We start from the raw sequence: 17,544 nt of genomic DNA on the forward strand, positions 1-17,544 counted from the left end.
AGTAAACTTCTTCAATTTTTTCAATAAATTTCAAGTTTGGCCCCCGACTTAGTCTAAGTGTTTCGGCCCTCTGTGTATTTGAGTTTGACACCCCTGCTGTAGAGGATAGAACGCTGGAGAAAATTGCCATGTATGTGCTAAATGCTCCCTCTAGTGTTCAATTTAGAAACAACAGCTTGTGGCTTTTGCGTAGTACTATACCCCTGTGCAAATCAGGATTAACAGTTAAATCTACAACCCTTGAGAATAAGAATATACACAACTTGTGTTCTAGTATCGAAGTTATATGGCCGATTCTATAAAATGTACACACAGCTTTATCCCTAATACTGATCTGTTAGATACCCAGAGGACTCCTTACTACCTGTTTGGGCTGACAACCCACTAAACTAAAGCTGTAACTGTAATGACTACAGCATTCTGCATATACCCACCCCTCTATATCATTTGGTTGAAGCCCGGACATACACTTCATTGATTCTTATCTTAGTACAGGTCTGTGGGTTGGAATCGAACTGAAAAAAAATAGTGCTTTATAGGTGACTTTCAAAGTAACTGGTTTTATTGCGGCAATCATTAATTTCATATGTATACAAATAAATATATAGACAGACTGAAACCTATTGGTTCTTTATGGTGGTTTAATGTTACTTTCAGATAAGCAATGAATTAAGTATTACAGAAATATATAAATGAAAGATACATGTGTACAACAAACAATGAGCAGGAAGAGGGCCTGGATTTGTGGACAGGACACACAAGAATGTGCAAAGAGCAGCAACACGAATAGAGGTGGTGTTCCATAGTTCACCCATCACACAAGATATTAGTTTTCCTGCTGTAGGCCATCAGATTGAGCAAAGTCCTAACTCGACCATTGGAAAGCCAAGAGCCACCCCAAATTCAGGGTTAGGACTTTTGGTCCTGCAAGGAACCGGTCCCTCTTTTGCAAACAGACTATGAAGAAATTCTGTACAGATTTATAAATTTGACGTTTGGATTTTATCTGTCCCTTTTTCCTTTATCCAAAACTGCAAAATTGGCTTTACATGTACCTTGAAAATTGATTTAGAGGACCTTACCAATTTTCTAGTTCATTTGTAAGTGGTGAAGTTCTTAAGGGTCACGTCACCCAACATTGATCATTAAGGGTAAAATTTACATCTACTGATCAATAAATTTTCATGTCAACAGTACAAAATCTCTTACTCATTTTTTGCAATATACAGGAAGAAGTTTTAGACTTGAAAAGCCAGGCAGTGAGGGGTCTATAGCAGTGATATAATGCTTGTGGGTGTTCAGCCCACCAATGACTAAGCTATCGGGCATCTTGTCTACCTGGAATATTGGTTTTGGATAGTTTGGTATCTGTAGAAGTTGGGTGGCTGAGGAGACATTGCTCAGTTCCCTAAGCTATAGACTACCATGAATACCTATAACTGGAATATTGGTTTTGGATGGACTTGGCCCCTAAAGAACTTTGGTGGCTGAGGAGATAAGCCATAACTGGAATATTAGTCTTACATAGACCGGAATCAAAAGCACCCATCTTGGAGATAAATGCACCAAGCAATAGCAGCAGTAATTTGCCTACGATTCCTACAAACATCAATATTCACACATTAACACTAATTATTTAATTTATAGCAGCGTTTCTTTACCTTTATAACATGGAGGAATCCCTGGGAAAAAAAAAAAACGTTCACATCTTAAGGAACCCCTGCTATAATTACTATATCCACAACTCACAGTATATTAGTGTGGTGATCAGTGGGAAGAATAAGAAAATGATCATTGTCGTCTTAAACTGACCTGAGAGTCAGAAATTTTTTTATTGCTTAATGAAACCCAGGCAACCTCTGGAGGAACCCGGGTTGGGATACACCGGTTTGGAGAACCAAGCCCCACAATCAAGTTTTTTTGTTCTATCCCGTTATATAGACAAATGGACCTTGACCTAAAGATCATCACAATAGTGGAAAAAAAAATATGAGCTCATAAGCTTTGATTATCACAAGATGGTGAAAGCTAAATCTTCAACCAGGCATTGTTCCATACGGCAAACACAACATGCAAAGGTTCGGTGAATCTGGCCTTATAAGTGTGCAAGTGTCTGGGAGAGCTACACATGTCGTAAAACGACAAGCGCCCACCTTCGTAATCCAAGTATATTCCAACCGAACGGCTTAGGAATTTAGGAGATAGGTTGATTTCCTTACAATCGTATCTCACAGAGAGCTGATTACACCACCACCTCAAACCCCAAGACTTGTCATTATTCCCAACATTGGAGTGGTCTCCCTTTCTTTCAATACTGGCATAGGCCATACCTATCCTCCAGTCCCCCTGCTTATTCGTTTCCACTTCCCAGAAGTGCCGGCCAGATGAGAACTTTGTGGAACTCAGAACTTTGAAGCTCTGAAATCTTTCTGGATTCTCTTGGCGACCTTGAGATCTCTGTGTCCAAGATGCGGTCTTCTGATCTCCTGAGATATGGACGTTGTTAGAGGCTGTATGGACGTCCAGTAAAATTTCTGACACCCACGGAGTGTGGAAACCTTTTGACACATTGGTCATGATATCAGATAAACCTTTGTGCAACATCGCTGAGATCATTCCTTCGTCTAGTTCATCTACAACATCGGCAGGGTTAGGGATGTTCTCCTCATCCTTTTTCACATCATTGTCTTCATATTGACCTTCATTCTCTGCCTCCAAATCGCCGAAGCCTTCTCTATCGGGGTTTTGTAAGACGGACAATGGGTCGGTCATGTTACACAGCTCCTCAATGTGATGAATCTTCTTGGACAGTTCCACCTTCTTTATTTCAAGCTGCTGGATAAGATGAGCCACTGATGAGGCATTTTGGTTTTCCTGTCTGGAGACCTCATTTAGGACTTTCTTCTTCAGGTCATCCAGATGTTTCTTGAGATCCTTAAACAAATCGTTGACGTTTCTTTTTAGAACTTCAGCTTTGCTTGGAATTTGCTTCCGTTGTTCATACAGACTTTTGACTCTGGTGTCCGTCTTGTCTTTGCTTGCTTTCAGTGATTCCATGACGGCGTGCAGTTTCTTCTTCTTCTTCTCGGAGGCTTCGTTCATTAGGTCTACCTGGTGACCCCTGTGATCTCCATTTAGGCAACAGGACAGACAAATACAGGATCTGTCCTTTGTACAGTAATACATGAGTGGTTTCTTGTGGATGGAGCATTTTTTGTTCCCCGGGGCGGTGGTGGGATCGCTAAGGATGTGCTCCTCAGACTTGCTGTGTACCCTCAGGTGGTCGTGACAAAGAGAAGCTTCACATAGCAGACAGGATTTAGCAGCGGGTACAGGTGAGTGAATGCAATAAGAACAGAAGATCCCAGAATCCTCCCATTGGCTCTGAACCGACAGGAACCGCTCTGCTATATTACGTAAAGCCAAGTTCCTGTGCACAACAGGGCGCTTGTGAAACTTTTCCCTGCAGTCTGGACAGGAATAAACCCCGGATTCTGCCTGGGTATCCAGAAAGCGATCAATGCAGAGTCGGCAGAAGTTGTGTCCACATCTCAATGTGACCGGATCGGTGTAAATGTTCAGACATATGGAGCAGTTCAACTCCTCTCTCATGTCTGCAGACGCCATGCTGGAAAACAGGAAGAGGAAACTGCACACTGATTGGATGGAGACAGCAGCAGGGGCGGGGCAATCCATAATAACCCCTCGTTACCCATGGCTTGTGCAGGAACCAGTTATACATAATGAGCTGCACTGGGAATTTGCAGCATTTCTTCAAATGATCTCTTTTACCCGCTCTCTCTGTAAGTTAAGTGTGTGGCTCTGTGTTCTCTGTACAGCACTGCGGTATATGTCAGAGGTATATGAATGTATAATTATAGTGTGTGACTAAGAGGGTCAATTAGAGTGTCAGATCTTCTGTACAGAGACTGATGTGACCAGCTCAGTGTTCTTTGTACAGCACTGCGGTATATGTCGGAGCTATATAAATGTATAATAATAGTGTGTGACTGTGGGAGGACATTAGAGTGTCAGCTCCTCTGTACAAAAACTGAAGGGGCTGGCTCAGTGTTCTCTGTACAGCACTATGGTATATGTCAGTGCTAAATAAATGTAAAAAAATAGTGTGTGACTGTGGGGGGACATTAGAGTGTCAGCTCCTCTGTACTGATGGGACTGGCTCAGTGTTCTCTGTACAGCACTGCAGTATATGTCAGAGCTAAATAAAAGTATAATAATAGTGTGTGACTAAGAGGGTCAATTAGGGTGTCAGCTCCTCTGTACAGAGACTGATGTGACCGGCTCAGTGTTCTTTGTACTACACTGTAGTATATGTCAGAGCTATATAAATGTATAATAATAGTGTGTGACTGTGACATTGGAGTGTCAGCTCTTTTGTACAGAGACTGATGGGACCTTCTCGTTGTTCTCTGTACAGCACTGTGGTGTATGTCAGAGCTATATAAATGTATAACAATAATAGTTTATGACTGTGAGGGGGACATTAGCGTGTCAGCTCCAATGTACAAAGACATATGGGACTTTCTCAGTATTCTCTGTACAGCACTATGGTATATGTCGGGGCTATAAAAATGTAAAACAATTGTGCGTGACTGTGAAAGAACATTGGTAGTCCAGTGGGCAGGGCTGACAACGCTGATTAGAGTTTCGGTGCAGCAGCACTCTGTTGTCACCCCAAACTTGAAAACTTACTGAATTTCCTGCAAATGAATATATTAAAGGAGGACTACACAGAGATATGCGCACGCAGCAGAGAATTGTGCTGAATGTGTTATTTAAATTTCACTTCCAGTTTAAGTGAGCCCCCTAGTGGCCAAGCATCATAATAACTAGTAGCTCTAAGCCCCCTAGCGGATAAGGTACGCAACACCTACCTTTGTTTCCCAGCAAACCTATTCCAGTCCCATTAATAAACACACTAGCTGAAAAAAATCCTGACCATGGATAGGTTATTTCTTTAAATTCCTAAAACCAAAATCTACCCTTTATTTTGAGAAAGTCATATCCCAAAGTGAGGTCCCTGGTATCCAATATTAAGGTATAAAATGTGATTATCATAAATAGACACTTTACTGGTTCATTACTATTGGTTGAACACCTATTTATTATATTCCAGTGTAAAAAATGTAATATGAAACTCTCATTAGTAACAACTTTGGCTTCTTTGAGACAGTTCATACCTGAATTCTAATTGGCTGCTGCAAATACCAAAATTCTGCTGTTAAATGTAAGTCAGTGGGCTCACATAAGCTTTACTGACCCCTGCTGGTTATTTAGTGAGTTTATAGCAAACCACTGGTATTGTATATTAAATCTGATATTAAAGGTTTTTTGTATTTTGCACCATGTTCGCAGTCTTTGGACTATGATTCTTCTGTAATCCATCCGCTTGGTCCCCTTTAGCTTAACAATAAAATTCTGGCTAATATAAATACTGACACAATTCAGTCTGTGATGGCAGTTTTTGTTTTCCTGAGCCCTCCTTTATTATTATTATTAAACAGGATTTATAAAGCGCCAACATATTACACAGCGCTCTACATTAAATACGGATTGCAAATTGAACTGAGCTTCATTGTCTGTTGATCCTGCCAGTAGACCCATTCTGTTTCCCACTTCCTGTAACAAACCAAGCTTTTAGCTTCAATGAGTTACAGGGGTTGGGACACACCATAAATCACTGCCAGGGGTGCTGCTGCAATACCAAATGCTCCATTTCTCCAAATGCCCCATGGCCTCATCTGTACACCCTTGTTCCCTTCCTGCAGCCATATTGGGCCCCATCCTTGACAGCAGGTGACAACACGAATGCATTTTATTGTAATTGTTTTTTATTGCAGCGTTCAGTCTGTATAATCCACATCAGCTCAATTAATTCAATACATGATTTATCCAAAAATGAGATGTGATCGCTTTAAAACATTATTCTATAATATGAAATCCCGGAAAACAATTGTATCCTATCTCAGATATGGCGCAGAAATAACTATTTAGGATCCGATATACAATTCAGCATTTTATGGAATTGATTGTGCCAAATCCAGGGTGTTATTACAGGGAATCCGTAGATGCCAAATGCTGTCAAAACTTGTCCTTTCTCTTCTCATTAACAGGATGTTTTTGTAAATGTTTGCCAAGGTGTGAGATTCTTGTCTGAACAGCCCAAACCCCAGGCACAGGGAGAAGCAGGAAGGCAAATGACACATGTGGCAATTTCTGCATAGCACAATATGTCCTGCAGACTCAATTACAATGGTTGTAAAAATACATTTTGTAAAATTTTCACTTAGGTCCACCTAGCAAGTGTATGTCTAGCTAAAATCTACAATACTCTAGCTTTGCCACTAGGTGACTCACTATTGAGATTTCTGCACCAATGTGTGTTCTATAGCAAGGGGAAATCACAGTAGTGAGACACCTAGTGGCAGAAATATAATATAACATAGGCTACAAACCTTGTTAAATGTTATTGGTAAAACAAAAACACACAACAAAGATATGCTGAGGTTTTAGGTAATATTTTTTTAAAGCTGTATGGGAAAAAAAAGGAATTCATAAAGCCTATTGGCTTTGTCAAGGATGCTCAGCAACAACCATGGTACCTCCTATAGAGTGGCTGGAAATTAACTAAGGTATAAAACAAAATGCAAGTGCCACAGACGAAATAATAGTCAACATAGTTTTATCAAGACAAACTCAATACATTTTTGGGATCCCCAAACTCTCCCTCCATAAATGCTGCAGAAAATACACTTACTGTATGCATGTAATTCACTTTCTCTGTTTATTGTCTAGGTGCTTTTGTAGGAGTCATCACAAGGCTGAAAATACCACCATGGCTAGGGAAAGAATAAAACCCCTACAAGGTTATTTTTGTCTTGTGCACTGCTAGGGCAAATTTCCCTTTTGTTCTGGGGACACAACAGAAATGCAGAACAAATCTCCCCCAAAACAACAGAGCTTCCGTTACACCTTTCACCTCTCATTCAGACATCTTAACAACTTTGGATTTCCCCCAATTTTGTGTTTCAGTGACCATGGTCACCGGGACAAAAGAAGAAGATGGATATGTCCAGCACAGACACAGCAGTAATAAAAACCCTTTTCTTTGCCCCTCTCATCCCTACATTTCTGGTGCAATTTTGCTCCCCGTATCACCAGTTTTTGTTTTTTTTCAACCACCTGCACTGCATTCTGGGCCCCAGTAGCCTATAAATATATTGGTGCTCCTCATCATTGCAGTTGGTCTACTCTTTGGCATTCCCTTTACTGATTGTTTCCATATCACAGGGAAAATCTCATCTTTCCCTCATCTTTCATCCATGGTGTAAAGCCCAACCTTTTACCACAATTCAGAAAGCTCTCTGTGATTTGAAGAACTAATTTTTGATTCTCACCCAGCCCGTATATACACCAAGTATCATATACAGAGGTTCAGAAAAGGCAACAGAAAAGGTGTACAAAGGTTTGATGGGGTCACAGAGTTCATAGAAGGATATCTGCCCAGCCTCGTAGTCCAGATAGACCCCCAGGCTGTTGCAGGATGGTTTGTGTGGGACTGGTAACACTCTCCTGTCATGTATAGCAAAGTATTGGTTAAAATACCTACACAGACCCCAGGATTTGTTGCTATGTCCAATGAGGGAATGGTAGCCTTTCCGGGTTATACTGGGATAGCACATGCCGAGCCTCCAATTGCCTCCTTCTCCAGTCTCCAACTCCCAGTAATGTTTGCCGGAGAGGAAACTCTTGCACCCCAAAACTTGATCATACTGGAATCTCTCCGGCGTCTTGGTGCGATTCTGGCTTACCTCTGAGGCCGACACTGTCTTTAAGTCCCCAGATACACATAGGTTATTAGAAGCAGTGTCGATGTCCAGGCTACAGTCTGGAGCCTGGTGGACGTAGAATTCTCTCTTGGCGCCAGTGAAGATTTCCTTCAATCTGATGTGTAAAGTCACTGAGATCAGGCCCACATCTGGATCACCGGCTGGCTTTTGCCCAACGTTCGATCCATTCTCCGCTTTTCCCAGTTCCTCTTTGATGGTCTTCCACTCTTCCAGAACAGATAAGGGGTTGCTCATGTTGCACAGTTCTTCAATGTCATGCATCTTCCTGGATAACTCATCCTTCGTTATTTCCAACTTCTGGATCAGATCAGAAACCGAGACAGAAATTTGCTCTTCTTGCTGGGAGATTTCGATCAGGACTTTCTTCTCGAGGTCATCCAGTTGTCTCTTGATGTCTCTGAACAGGACACTGACCTTATCTTTCATAAAAGACAACTTTTCTTGCGTTACTTTTACTGATTCACCTAGACCTTGAACCTTGTTCTCTTCTTCTGCTATCTTGGAGGTTAGATGGTCCAGAAGATCTTTCCCCAAGTCTTTTATCTCCTCTGAGGCCTCCTGGATCGGCTTCACCAGGTGGTTCCCGTGTTTCTCAGACAAAACACAGGCATCACAGATAAACTCGGCATCGTCAAAGCAGTAAAACCCCAGGTCTTTCTTGTGTACAAGGCAGACCATATCCAGGTCACTTAGAACGTGTTCCTCAGACTTGCTGTGGACGTTGAGGTGGTCACCACATAAAGTAGACTCGCACAACAGACAGCATTTAACGGCTGCCACAGGAGACTCCATGCAATAATCACAAAAGCTTCCAGGTTCTTCATGCTGCAATTGATCCCCAGACAGGACAGGTCTCTCATGGATCTGCTCCTTGCATTCTGGGCAGATAAAAGCTCCAGACACCTCCTGGGTATCCAGCACACGGTCCAGGCAGAGTCGGCAGAAGCTGTGCCCGCAGGTCAGCTTGACCGGGTCAGTGGAAAGGTTTACACAGATGGAGCAGCTCAGCGCTTGTTTCAGCTCAGCAGAAGCCATAGTTAAAAATGCTGAACGGGAGGTGAAAGTGTTTTAGCAATCCAGAAGAGCTTGTTTGACTTTATTCCAAATCAGGGTGAGTCTCGAATGACAAACCTCACCTACAAATTATCATTATTAGTTAACCATCTCCAGTCCTGGCTCCTGCAATAAAAAAGTAAAATAAGCCATTTGAAGAAGTAAATAAATGTTGTTCATGTTGGCCCCTGACCGCCACACAGCTTAGGGCCCCAAGGCAAGTTAGATAATGATAAGGAGAAGCTGATTGGTTGCCTTGGGCGAGTTATATAAAACACGGGTTACAAGTCTTGTTGTCATGTGCTGCTATGTACTCACCTTGCTGCAGGACATGCGTTGAAATGCTTCTTAATGCAATGCACGTGTACTGTAGTGACATGATGGGCCCTTAGAGAAGGTGTATTAACCCCCAGTGTTCCAGTACTGAGATCTGGCTACAGTCACATGTGTCTCCTTTCAAGCAGAATTTCTTAGACTGAAATCAAGAACAACAACGCCTTATGGTAATACTTATAGTAAAACGTGTAATGCAAGCTGACCTGCAATTTAAAATGCACATTTTCCATTAATATCAATGTGCCTAAAGAGGACCTACAAGTCTGCTTAGATATTACAAGATACAGCAAAGGTATCACTTTCCAGAACAGCCATCCCTGAGCTCCAGTCAGTGACTTTCCCTGGGCTGAGATGATGTCAGTAGTCTGCTGCAGGCATGAAGAAGCATTTCCTCAGTTCTCCCTCTCATTGATCAGGCTGCAACTTTGTAATTTTGCACAGTCACATATGAATTTCTATGCGTATGCCATCTCAAAGCTGGAATCTCAGCCCTGGAAGCAGATGTGATGCCTGGACAAAGATTACTCTTTTGGAGAGAATGGCAGATGAAAGCTTTGCCAGGGGGAAGTACCGTGATGTCTGCGTCAGGGCCTAAATACATGGAAGTGTTACACATGACTCGCATATCATTTCCAAAGTCATTTTAAATCTGCAGCTTTCATTAATATAATATCTGATGATGCTACTATGGAAAAACTTTTTTTTGCTATGTGACAACTCTTTCCATGTTGTGCCCCTGTGTTGTCACCCTGTCATAGGGGCTTCTAGTGGAGACTACAAGTGAGTTTTAACACGCATTATACAGTTATAGTCCACTGAATATCCACCCTGAATAATGCTGTACAGCCATTACTGGATTTCATGTAGACAGAAAGAGGCTGCAAAAGATCAGGAGCATTAATACACTGCAGATACAAATCAACAAATGTAGATAAAAGAAAACAGCCACAGGACGTTTTGATTGAGATTTAGTGTGGGGACTCAGGAGCTGGAAGACAGTGTGTGTTATTAGCTTGAAATAAATAATGTCGCACTGTGGTTCATGCATTGGGGCAAGTCACAATAGCGTGCAAGGCAATGCATCCTTCCTGCTGAATACTGAAAGGTGCACCAGTAGAGATTAGAAATACAGAGGGCCCATTTAGATCAATGCGCATGTGCTATGGCATGCATTAGTGTGTGTTGCATTAAGGCAGCCCAATTAAAGCTAATATGATGTCAACGCACCCAAACCCACTGTCACAACACACACGTTGCAGGCATTACCACCTGATGCAGTAACATGCAATACCACAACATAAAAATGTAAATGTGGCCCTGATCCTGGCTATAAACTTGCCAACATTTAGGAACCCTGGTGATGTGGTAATGTGTGCGGTAGTGCCTGTAACACACGTTGCAATGCTATTTATTTAGCATGGCAGCACAATGCACAATGGCAACCAACCTGCATTGTAGCACATTGCAACACATAGTGGAATATTCTGTGAAAAAAGAGAAAAAAAGGTGGTCTTCTGCTTTTTTTAGAATGTCGGGGTGCATTGGAAGCCAATTTATTTTAGCCAGACTGCCCTAATGCGATGAGTAGTAAAGCATGACATAAGATGTTTAAAGTGCATTAATGCAGCCCAGAGTCCTTATTGGGACACAAAATTACCAAAAAAATCAAGGTAACGTGATGCCAAAACTGGGAAAAGATCAAATCTCGGTGGGATGTCCTGATTTTACTGGCTGTGTTTACAAAAAAAATGGTTGCATAATTGGCTGCATAGGTGCCCAGTATCAGAATAAAAGCAATTTATTTTTCAGCTATACAGAACATACATGCAGATCCAAGAACTTCCTGACTGTACGTGTGTGGCCGGCACATATGACCCCCAATCTGATCAATTCCCTCCCTGATTATAATGTGTCTCAGCTGTCAGCCTCCTCTGTGCAATAATAGCTGCACCTGAAGGAGACTTCACAGAGGTAAGGGAAGGCCTTGCAAAAATGGTTCTTGTATATAATATAATGATGCTAATTATAAATTTATCATAAGTGATATCCAGCTTGCAGGTAGCAGCTCCAAGGCGCTCAGCTCCAAACATTAGATGCCTGGGAGTATTGAGCAGAGGTAATGGCATGCAATGGAGTGTTTGTGGAAATGCTGTAGTAAACAGTTGCATTTCCTTAGTCGTGTCACAATTTCATCTGTTTGCAACTGCTCACTAATGCGGTTCAAAAGTGTCTCAAATAGGTGTATGGAATGTTGTGCATTTGGTGCCCCTACTTTATAACCGTCTAATTGTATATTGAAGTGATTTTGTAATTGTATAAATAAATGCATGATAGATATTGTGCAGCAATTTGTTGTAGAAATGTTTTCTGTATTTTCTTGGATCCGTAATGGCCTGGCTACAATGAGGGCCCATTCACATAGTGTTCTGTTCACGTGATGCATGCATGTCTTGCAATAATGAATGGGCCTCCAATGTGCAACATTGCAATATATATGACCCTTCCAGGTCAAATGCAGTGCATTACAACCTGTGTATATATATATATATATATATATATATATATATATATATATATATATATATATATGCAGTGTGTGGTGAACTGCAAAATGTTGGGCTTCACTAGACAATGCATATAAATATGACATTAATATTGAATGAATTGCAACAAACTGCACACAGATTGCCATGATATGTACTAACATGAGCTCATTGCCACAATGCACAAGTGTGAATGGCATCCATCACATCCCCAAAACATGCAACGTACAATGTCCTGTGCAGTACAAACAAATGCAGACCGCACCCTCCAGTAGGAAAATGTGTGCGCTGCACTTCATTGTGTGAATGAGACCTAAATGCACCAAGAAGTGGACGTTCATCTGTGTTTTGTGGTCGGCAACAATGCAATGTGCTACCCTGCCTGGGAATGTTGAGGTGCCAAGCATCACATCTCTGTGTATTGTGTTGTTGCATGCTGCATGTGCATCCTCGCTCAATACTGCAACACAATAGTGGGAATTGGCCCTGAAACGTACTGTTATATGAGCCTTCATATAGCTTTTGTGTCTTTTTGTCAGCTGGAGCTTGTTACTTTTTGTGCATGGGTTGTATACATTTATGCAGCAATATTTGCATTGTTTAATGAATGACGCATTTTATTGTGTATTATTCAGCAAATTGTATGCTCACATCCATTAGGAATTAGGAAAGCACAGCTCATGTGGCTGTGTAGACATGCAGGCCTGTTCAGAACAAATGCTGATGTAGTTGCAATGCCATTGATTTGCCATTAATACAAATGAACAGGTGTCCAAGGTGATGGTGTTTATTGCAATTCGGTGAGAGATGATCTTTCATTCATTTAACCAAAGTCTGGACACAAAAATGTTCATTGCAATACATTCCATGAAAGATATAAATTTGTGTGCACCAATACCCAGATCTAACCTTAAAAGTAGCATTGACATATTCACTGAGCTGTATATAGACATTTGTGCAGAGCTGTGGGAGGGGCCTGGTAACCCCTCCCACTACAGGAGGGGGCGGATACAAGACCGATCACTCTACACCAGGGGTGTCAAACTCAAACACACAGAGGGCCGAAATCAAAAACCTAGATCAAGTTGGGGGGCCAAATCAGAAATCCACTGAAAAAATTGAAGTTTCTCTTTCTCATTAGATACAAAACCTTCCCACACAGAAACAAAGAGTTCCTCCCCAACACTCAATCCAGAACAAGCACACAACAGAGAACAGAGGCCTGAGAATTTTTTTTTTACATCAATTCATCTACTAACAATATAAATGCTAAACATATAATTATAATATAACCCAAAGTGACTGAAGCTAATCATTGAATGGCAGAACATTGCACTACAAGACTATAGTGACAGGAAGGCTACAGCTCACCTGTTATAGAAGAATGGCGTGCTGCCCTCTCTGCCTCCCTCCCATTGTTACATGGAGCCTTCTCACACACAAAGACATCCCCAGCATCCCTATAGACGTGCAGACCGGCTGGACTCGAGTTGCCTTTGCGATTGCCTGTGATGTGTGAGAGGGAATGGCAGAGATCTCTCGCTTGTCACATAGACATGAGTAATGCCGAGACTACAAATCCCAGCATTACTTGCATCTATGGACAGAACAACAATGCAGGGCCACGCAGTGATGCGAGTAATGCCGGGAATTGTAGTAGCGTTATCACTCTCTGCAATAGGTAGTAGCAAGCTGGTCAGATGCAATTCACCCTCGGAAATTTTCTGGGGATATAAAAAAAAAAAAAACACCTTGCGGGCCAGATTTGGCCCGCGGGCCAGAGTTTGCCACCCCTTTTCTGAACAGAGGAAACAGCAATGACTGGTCTGTGTTACAGGAAGCACCGGTCTGGCGGACATACCCAAAGGTCACATGACTCTTATAATTAGACAATATTTGCTTGTTGTTCAGCTTTAAACAAATATTCCTATTATTGTATCACCAGCCCCAAGTACGGAACCTTTTCATAGTATATCAAAAACTATTTTCCTGCATGCTGTACAGACAACAAAAAGTAAAAGAAAATCACCCCAAGTGAAGGAAAATCCCCTCTGCCAGGACAGGTGTCCCCATTGGATGATTACCTCTTAAACTCCATTTCCCATCTCTTTTGGTGACAGTGATCCCTGGGACCCCAAACAATGAATCTCCCAGATCCTAAAAGGAGTACACAGGCTGCTACTGCTGAAAATGCCAATTATCTGGCTGCCATACTGATCCTGTGCACAGACCTGGAGAAGGTTGAAGGGTGAACTTGAAATAGTTAAATACTAATGATATATCGTCTGTGACTGAACGCGTGTTGCTTGGTGACTTCTAAATCATTAAAGAATTGTCCCAGACGGTCGCCCTGCCCTGCGGTGTGTCTGTGATGCATTCCTATACCGGTGACACCAGTTCAGCCAGCTGATTTAAGTTGTATTGATCATATCCGTCCTCCCTGCTGGGTCAATGCCAGAATTTCACTACTTGAGGTGGAAAACTTCTTGGACCCTCTGGACAGTTCAGCCATCTTGGTGATTTAGGAAATGCCAAGTTCATGGCTTTCATGCTAATTCAATGACTTACCACCCTCAGGGTGTCTGCAGTCAGCATTTGGGGTCACTAATTGTAAATACAAAACTGTTGATTCAGCATGACTACCAGGCATCTAGTAATTTCAGGAGGGGTCAGCAGTGACTTTACCTGACATGTCCTGCGCCTCTGCCTAATGGTGTTCTTGCAGAAAAATGCCCAACCTGTCCTGGTGTTAGTTTTAATACCCCCAGGACATTATTTGCAATTTTTATGTTTTAATAATAATTAAACAAAAATAACATTCTAATAAATTCCTATATCCTGTATGACAATTTTCGCCTTTATATTTCACTAAATTCACGCACTGTACTAGAGATGGAAAAACAAGGGAGGCGCAGCATGACGTCAGTGTAGTATTAAGTTGTATGAGGGAACCATTACCGAGCCGGACGCTTCAGTATTGTTTCCACCATTACAACAGTCACTCCGCTCCCCGGATACCGATTCTCATCCGATTGTTTTATTTTATTTGTTTATTTCTCAGATGTTCTTTTAGGTAAGTATAACCTTACCTGTGTATTTTCTTAACCTGGTATATTTAATAGCATCAAAAAGTTTGACTTTGATCACTATCATTTCTTAGAATAAATTTGTTTGTGTATAAAGAATACAACAAAGGAGAAAGAGGGGTTTTTTTGGCTCTATATATTAAAAATGTACACAAATTATATAATACAATTGGTGTATTGAATTATACAATCCTAAATTATACAGATTGTAGGAACCTTTTCCAGCTGTATTACATTTATCCAGTGAGAAGGGGTAGTAATTCTTTAAAATTAAACAGTGGTGTTTATTAGTGCTGATTAGTTCTTACAGTATGTTACTGTTTTTTTTGGTCCGTTAACCCCGACATGTTTCGCACTATCGGGCTTCCTCAGGGGATTGGGAAACCTTGGAAATTATAATAGAACATAGAACATGTACAATAGAACTGTACATGCTACTGTACAGTTATATTACACTGTACAGTTATATTACATGTTTTACAATTTTTTTTTTTTAAACAGATTTTTTTTAAGTTTATTATTATTACATTTATTAACTATTGGACATATTTTGGTGAGGTATGCCTTAGAAATATAGGCCTACAATCTAAAAATAATTAGAGGGGAGTATATATGTATGCTCATATATTCTTTTTTTGACTGCTGTTTGCGTCTTTCCCACCACAGACACAATCAATCAAGTAGATAATACCGATAGAAAAACAGTTAATAAATTGTTTGGGGTAATGTGGTTTGGCAGGGGGACACAAAGTGCTTCCCTAATCCATTGGCACTGGGAACAGTGCACACATTTGAAGGTACCTGTGGTGTTTAAAGGTTTTTCTTGTGCTGTGGGTTCAGAGAAATGACTTGAAAGTAATTGGTCTCTTAAGGAAAGAGATTTTCTATAAACAATTGAAGGTTTTGTTCCCACAAACTTCTTAATTTGGGGGTCCAATGTGAGAATATTCCAGTGTTTTTCACATAATTGGGGTATCCTACTGTGGTGAATCTTGTGATAATTCTAGTCGTTGTGTTAGATTGGTTACATGTGTTTAGATTCTTGACTAATTAATCTGATCTGAATTGAATTTTCACCCTTTGCAATGCCTGTTTGGGAAGTTTTTTGGGATATTCACGTTCCAAGAGCTTGGAGTGCTTTAGCTTCTTTATAGAAATCTTCATCCGAGGGGCAGTTTCTTCATAGCAGTAAATAGTGCTTCTAATCAAGTGTTGATGAGGGGCACTTGCCACTTCCAGCGGTGCGTTTCCTTAAACGTGTGGTAGATATGGTGTGATCATCTTGTATCGTGTATGTAAAAAAAATGAAAAAGTTTTGTTATAGTATTCCAATGTGAATGTCAGATTGAAGGAATTTTGTTGGTGACCATGGAAGAAGTGTCTCCCTTTCGCTTCAAACTTTATGGTTGAACAAGCTGACCGATCTGGACATAGAGAAAATCTGTTATAAAAGGAGTATTATAAAACCCCACCTTAGGGTTACAATTTAATGATACATCCATATATATATATATATATATATATATATATATATATATATATATATGGAATAATACAGCAAAAATCAATAAATACCTTGTGATAATATTCCACTTACTGTGCTTATTGATATTTACTTCTTAGGACATCTGTTTAAACCTTATTATAAATCATGTCAAATCTGTAATGAATTATGATAAATTATCTGGTGTTAGTAACTTGCTTTGAATTCTCTTAGCACTATATATATATAATATATATATAGTATAGGCATACCTACAGTATATTCCTATGTAATCAATGTAAGGATGTCATGTAATATTGGGTTGGTATTAATATGCACTCTGAAAGTGAAACATAGGTGTAACATAGGTTAAACTTCTAAAATATTTATGCTAACCATTCTGAATAAATATTTAAATTTTGTGGGTGTAAACCTACCTCCAATGAGTAGGTGTGCTCCAACTTTTGTTTCACCTATTGGTGAAACCTTTGAATATAAAGAACGTGTTAAAGAAGAGGAGAGGAATTCAAATTTCATGCCAAAACTTTCATGGGATTTTAGTTAATCTACGTTTATTAGACTTTGGTAACTTTGTGATGGTTAGTGCTTATAACATCCGTTTAAGCATAGCGATAAATCATCCAAAATCTGTAATTCATACAGGTAAGGTGTCAGGTATTCATATGTTGTTGTTTTTAATTATCTTAACAATATGTATAATATCCACTAAGGGGAATACCTGCAATATATTCCTATGTGCGGTCATGTATTCTTGCTTTAGTACTGATGTGTGTTAGCCATTCTTTTTTGTAAAAGTAATCTTAATGGCTATGAACCTACTTCATATGAATAGGTTTGCTCCAACTTTTATTAGAAAAATTGTGCATATAGTAAAGTTTCAATTCTAGAAGTGAATATTTGAGATGTATTAGAAACTATATATGGGGGGGAGTATTTAACTCCAACAACCAAATATTTGTAAAGTTTTTAGTCAATCTGTGGAAATTGTAAGATGGGCCAGAGGGCAGCCTTCGGAGCAGGGACTGCTGCCGTACCTAGTCCGCCCTTTAAATGTGTTTACCCCAAAAGGATGCAGGTAGCCCGGCGCATGCGCCGGACCAGAGGAGGTGCTGTGATTCATTGGGCCTGTATTATTGGGCCTGTATTATTAA

The 17,544-nt window shown here is 40.5% G+C and overlaps 2 protein-coding genes across 2 annotated transcripts; both read right to left on the bottom strand.

Annotated features, from left to right (window-relative positions):
* Positions 1 to 540: 540 nt before the first annotated feature.
* On the bottom strand, positions 541 to 3,653 carry LOC140325610 (E3 ubiquitin-protein ligase TRIM39-like). The gene has a single exon (XM_072403540.1). It carries the CDS (start codon positions 3,625 to 3,627, stop codon positions 2,029 to 2,031), a length of 1,599 nt encoding a protein of 532 aa, XP_072259641.1. The 5' UTR covers positions 3,628 to 3,653; the 3' UTR covers positions 541 to 2,028.
* Positions 3,654 to 7,400: 3,747 nt separating this feature from the next.
* LOC140325364 (E3 ubiquitin-protein ligase TRIM11-like) lies at positions 7,401 to 8,906 on the bottom strand. Its single transcript, XM_072403190.1, has one exon. The coding sequence runs from the start codon at positions 8,904 to 8,906 to the stop codon at positions 7,401 to 7,403; it is 1,506 nt and encodes a 501-aa protein (XP_072259291.1).
* Positions 8,907 to 17,544: the final 8,638 nt, after the last annotated feature.

The sequence above is a fragment of the Pyxicephalus adspersus genome, chromosome 3 (genome assembly GCF_032062135.1).
Source record: "Pyxicephalus adspersus chromosome 3, UCB_Pads_2.0, whole genome shotgun sequence".
NCBI classification, from domain to species: domain Eukaryota; kingdom Metazoa; phylum Chordata; class Amphibia; order Anura; family Pyxicephalidae; genus Pyxicephalus; species Pyxicephalus adspersus.

What these genes read in the sequence shown, in the direction of transcription:
- LOC140325610 (XM_072403540.1), bottom strand. Translation starts at nt 3,627, where the DNA reads ATGGCGTCTGCAGACATGAGAGAGGAGTTGAACTGCTCCATATGTCTG.
- LOC140325364 (XM_072403190.1), bottom strand. Translation starts at nt 8,906, where the DNA reads ATGGCTTCTGCTGAGCTGAAACAAGCGCTGAGCTGCTCCATCTGTGTA.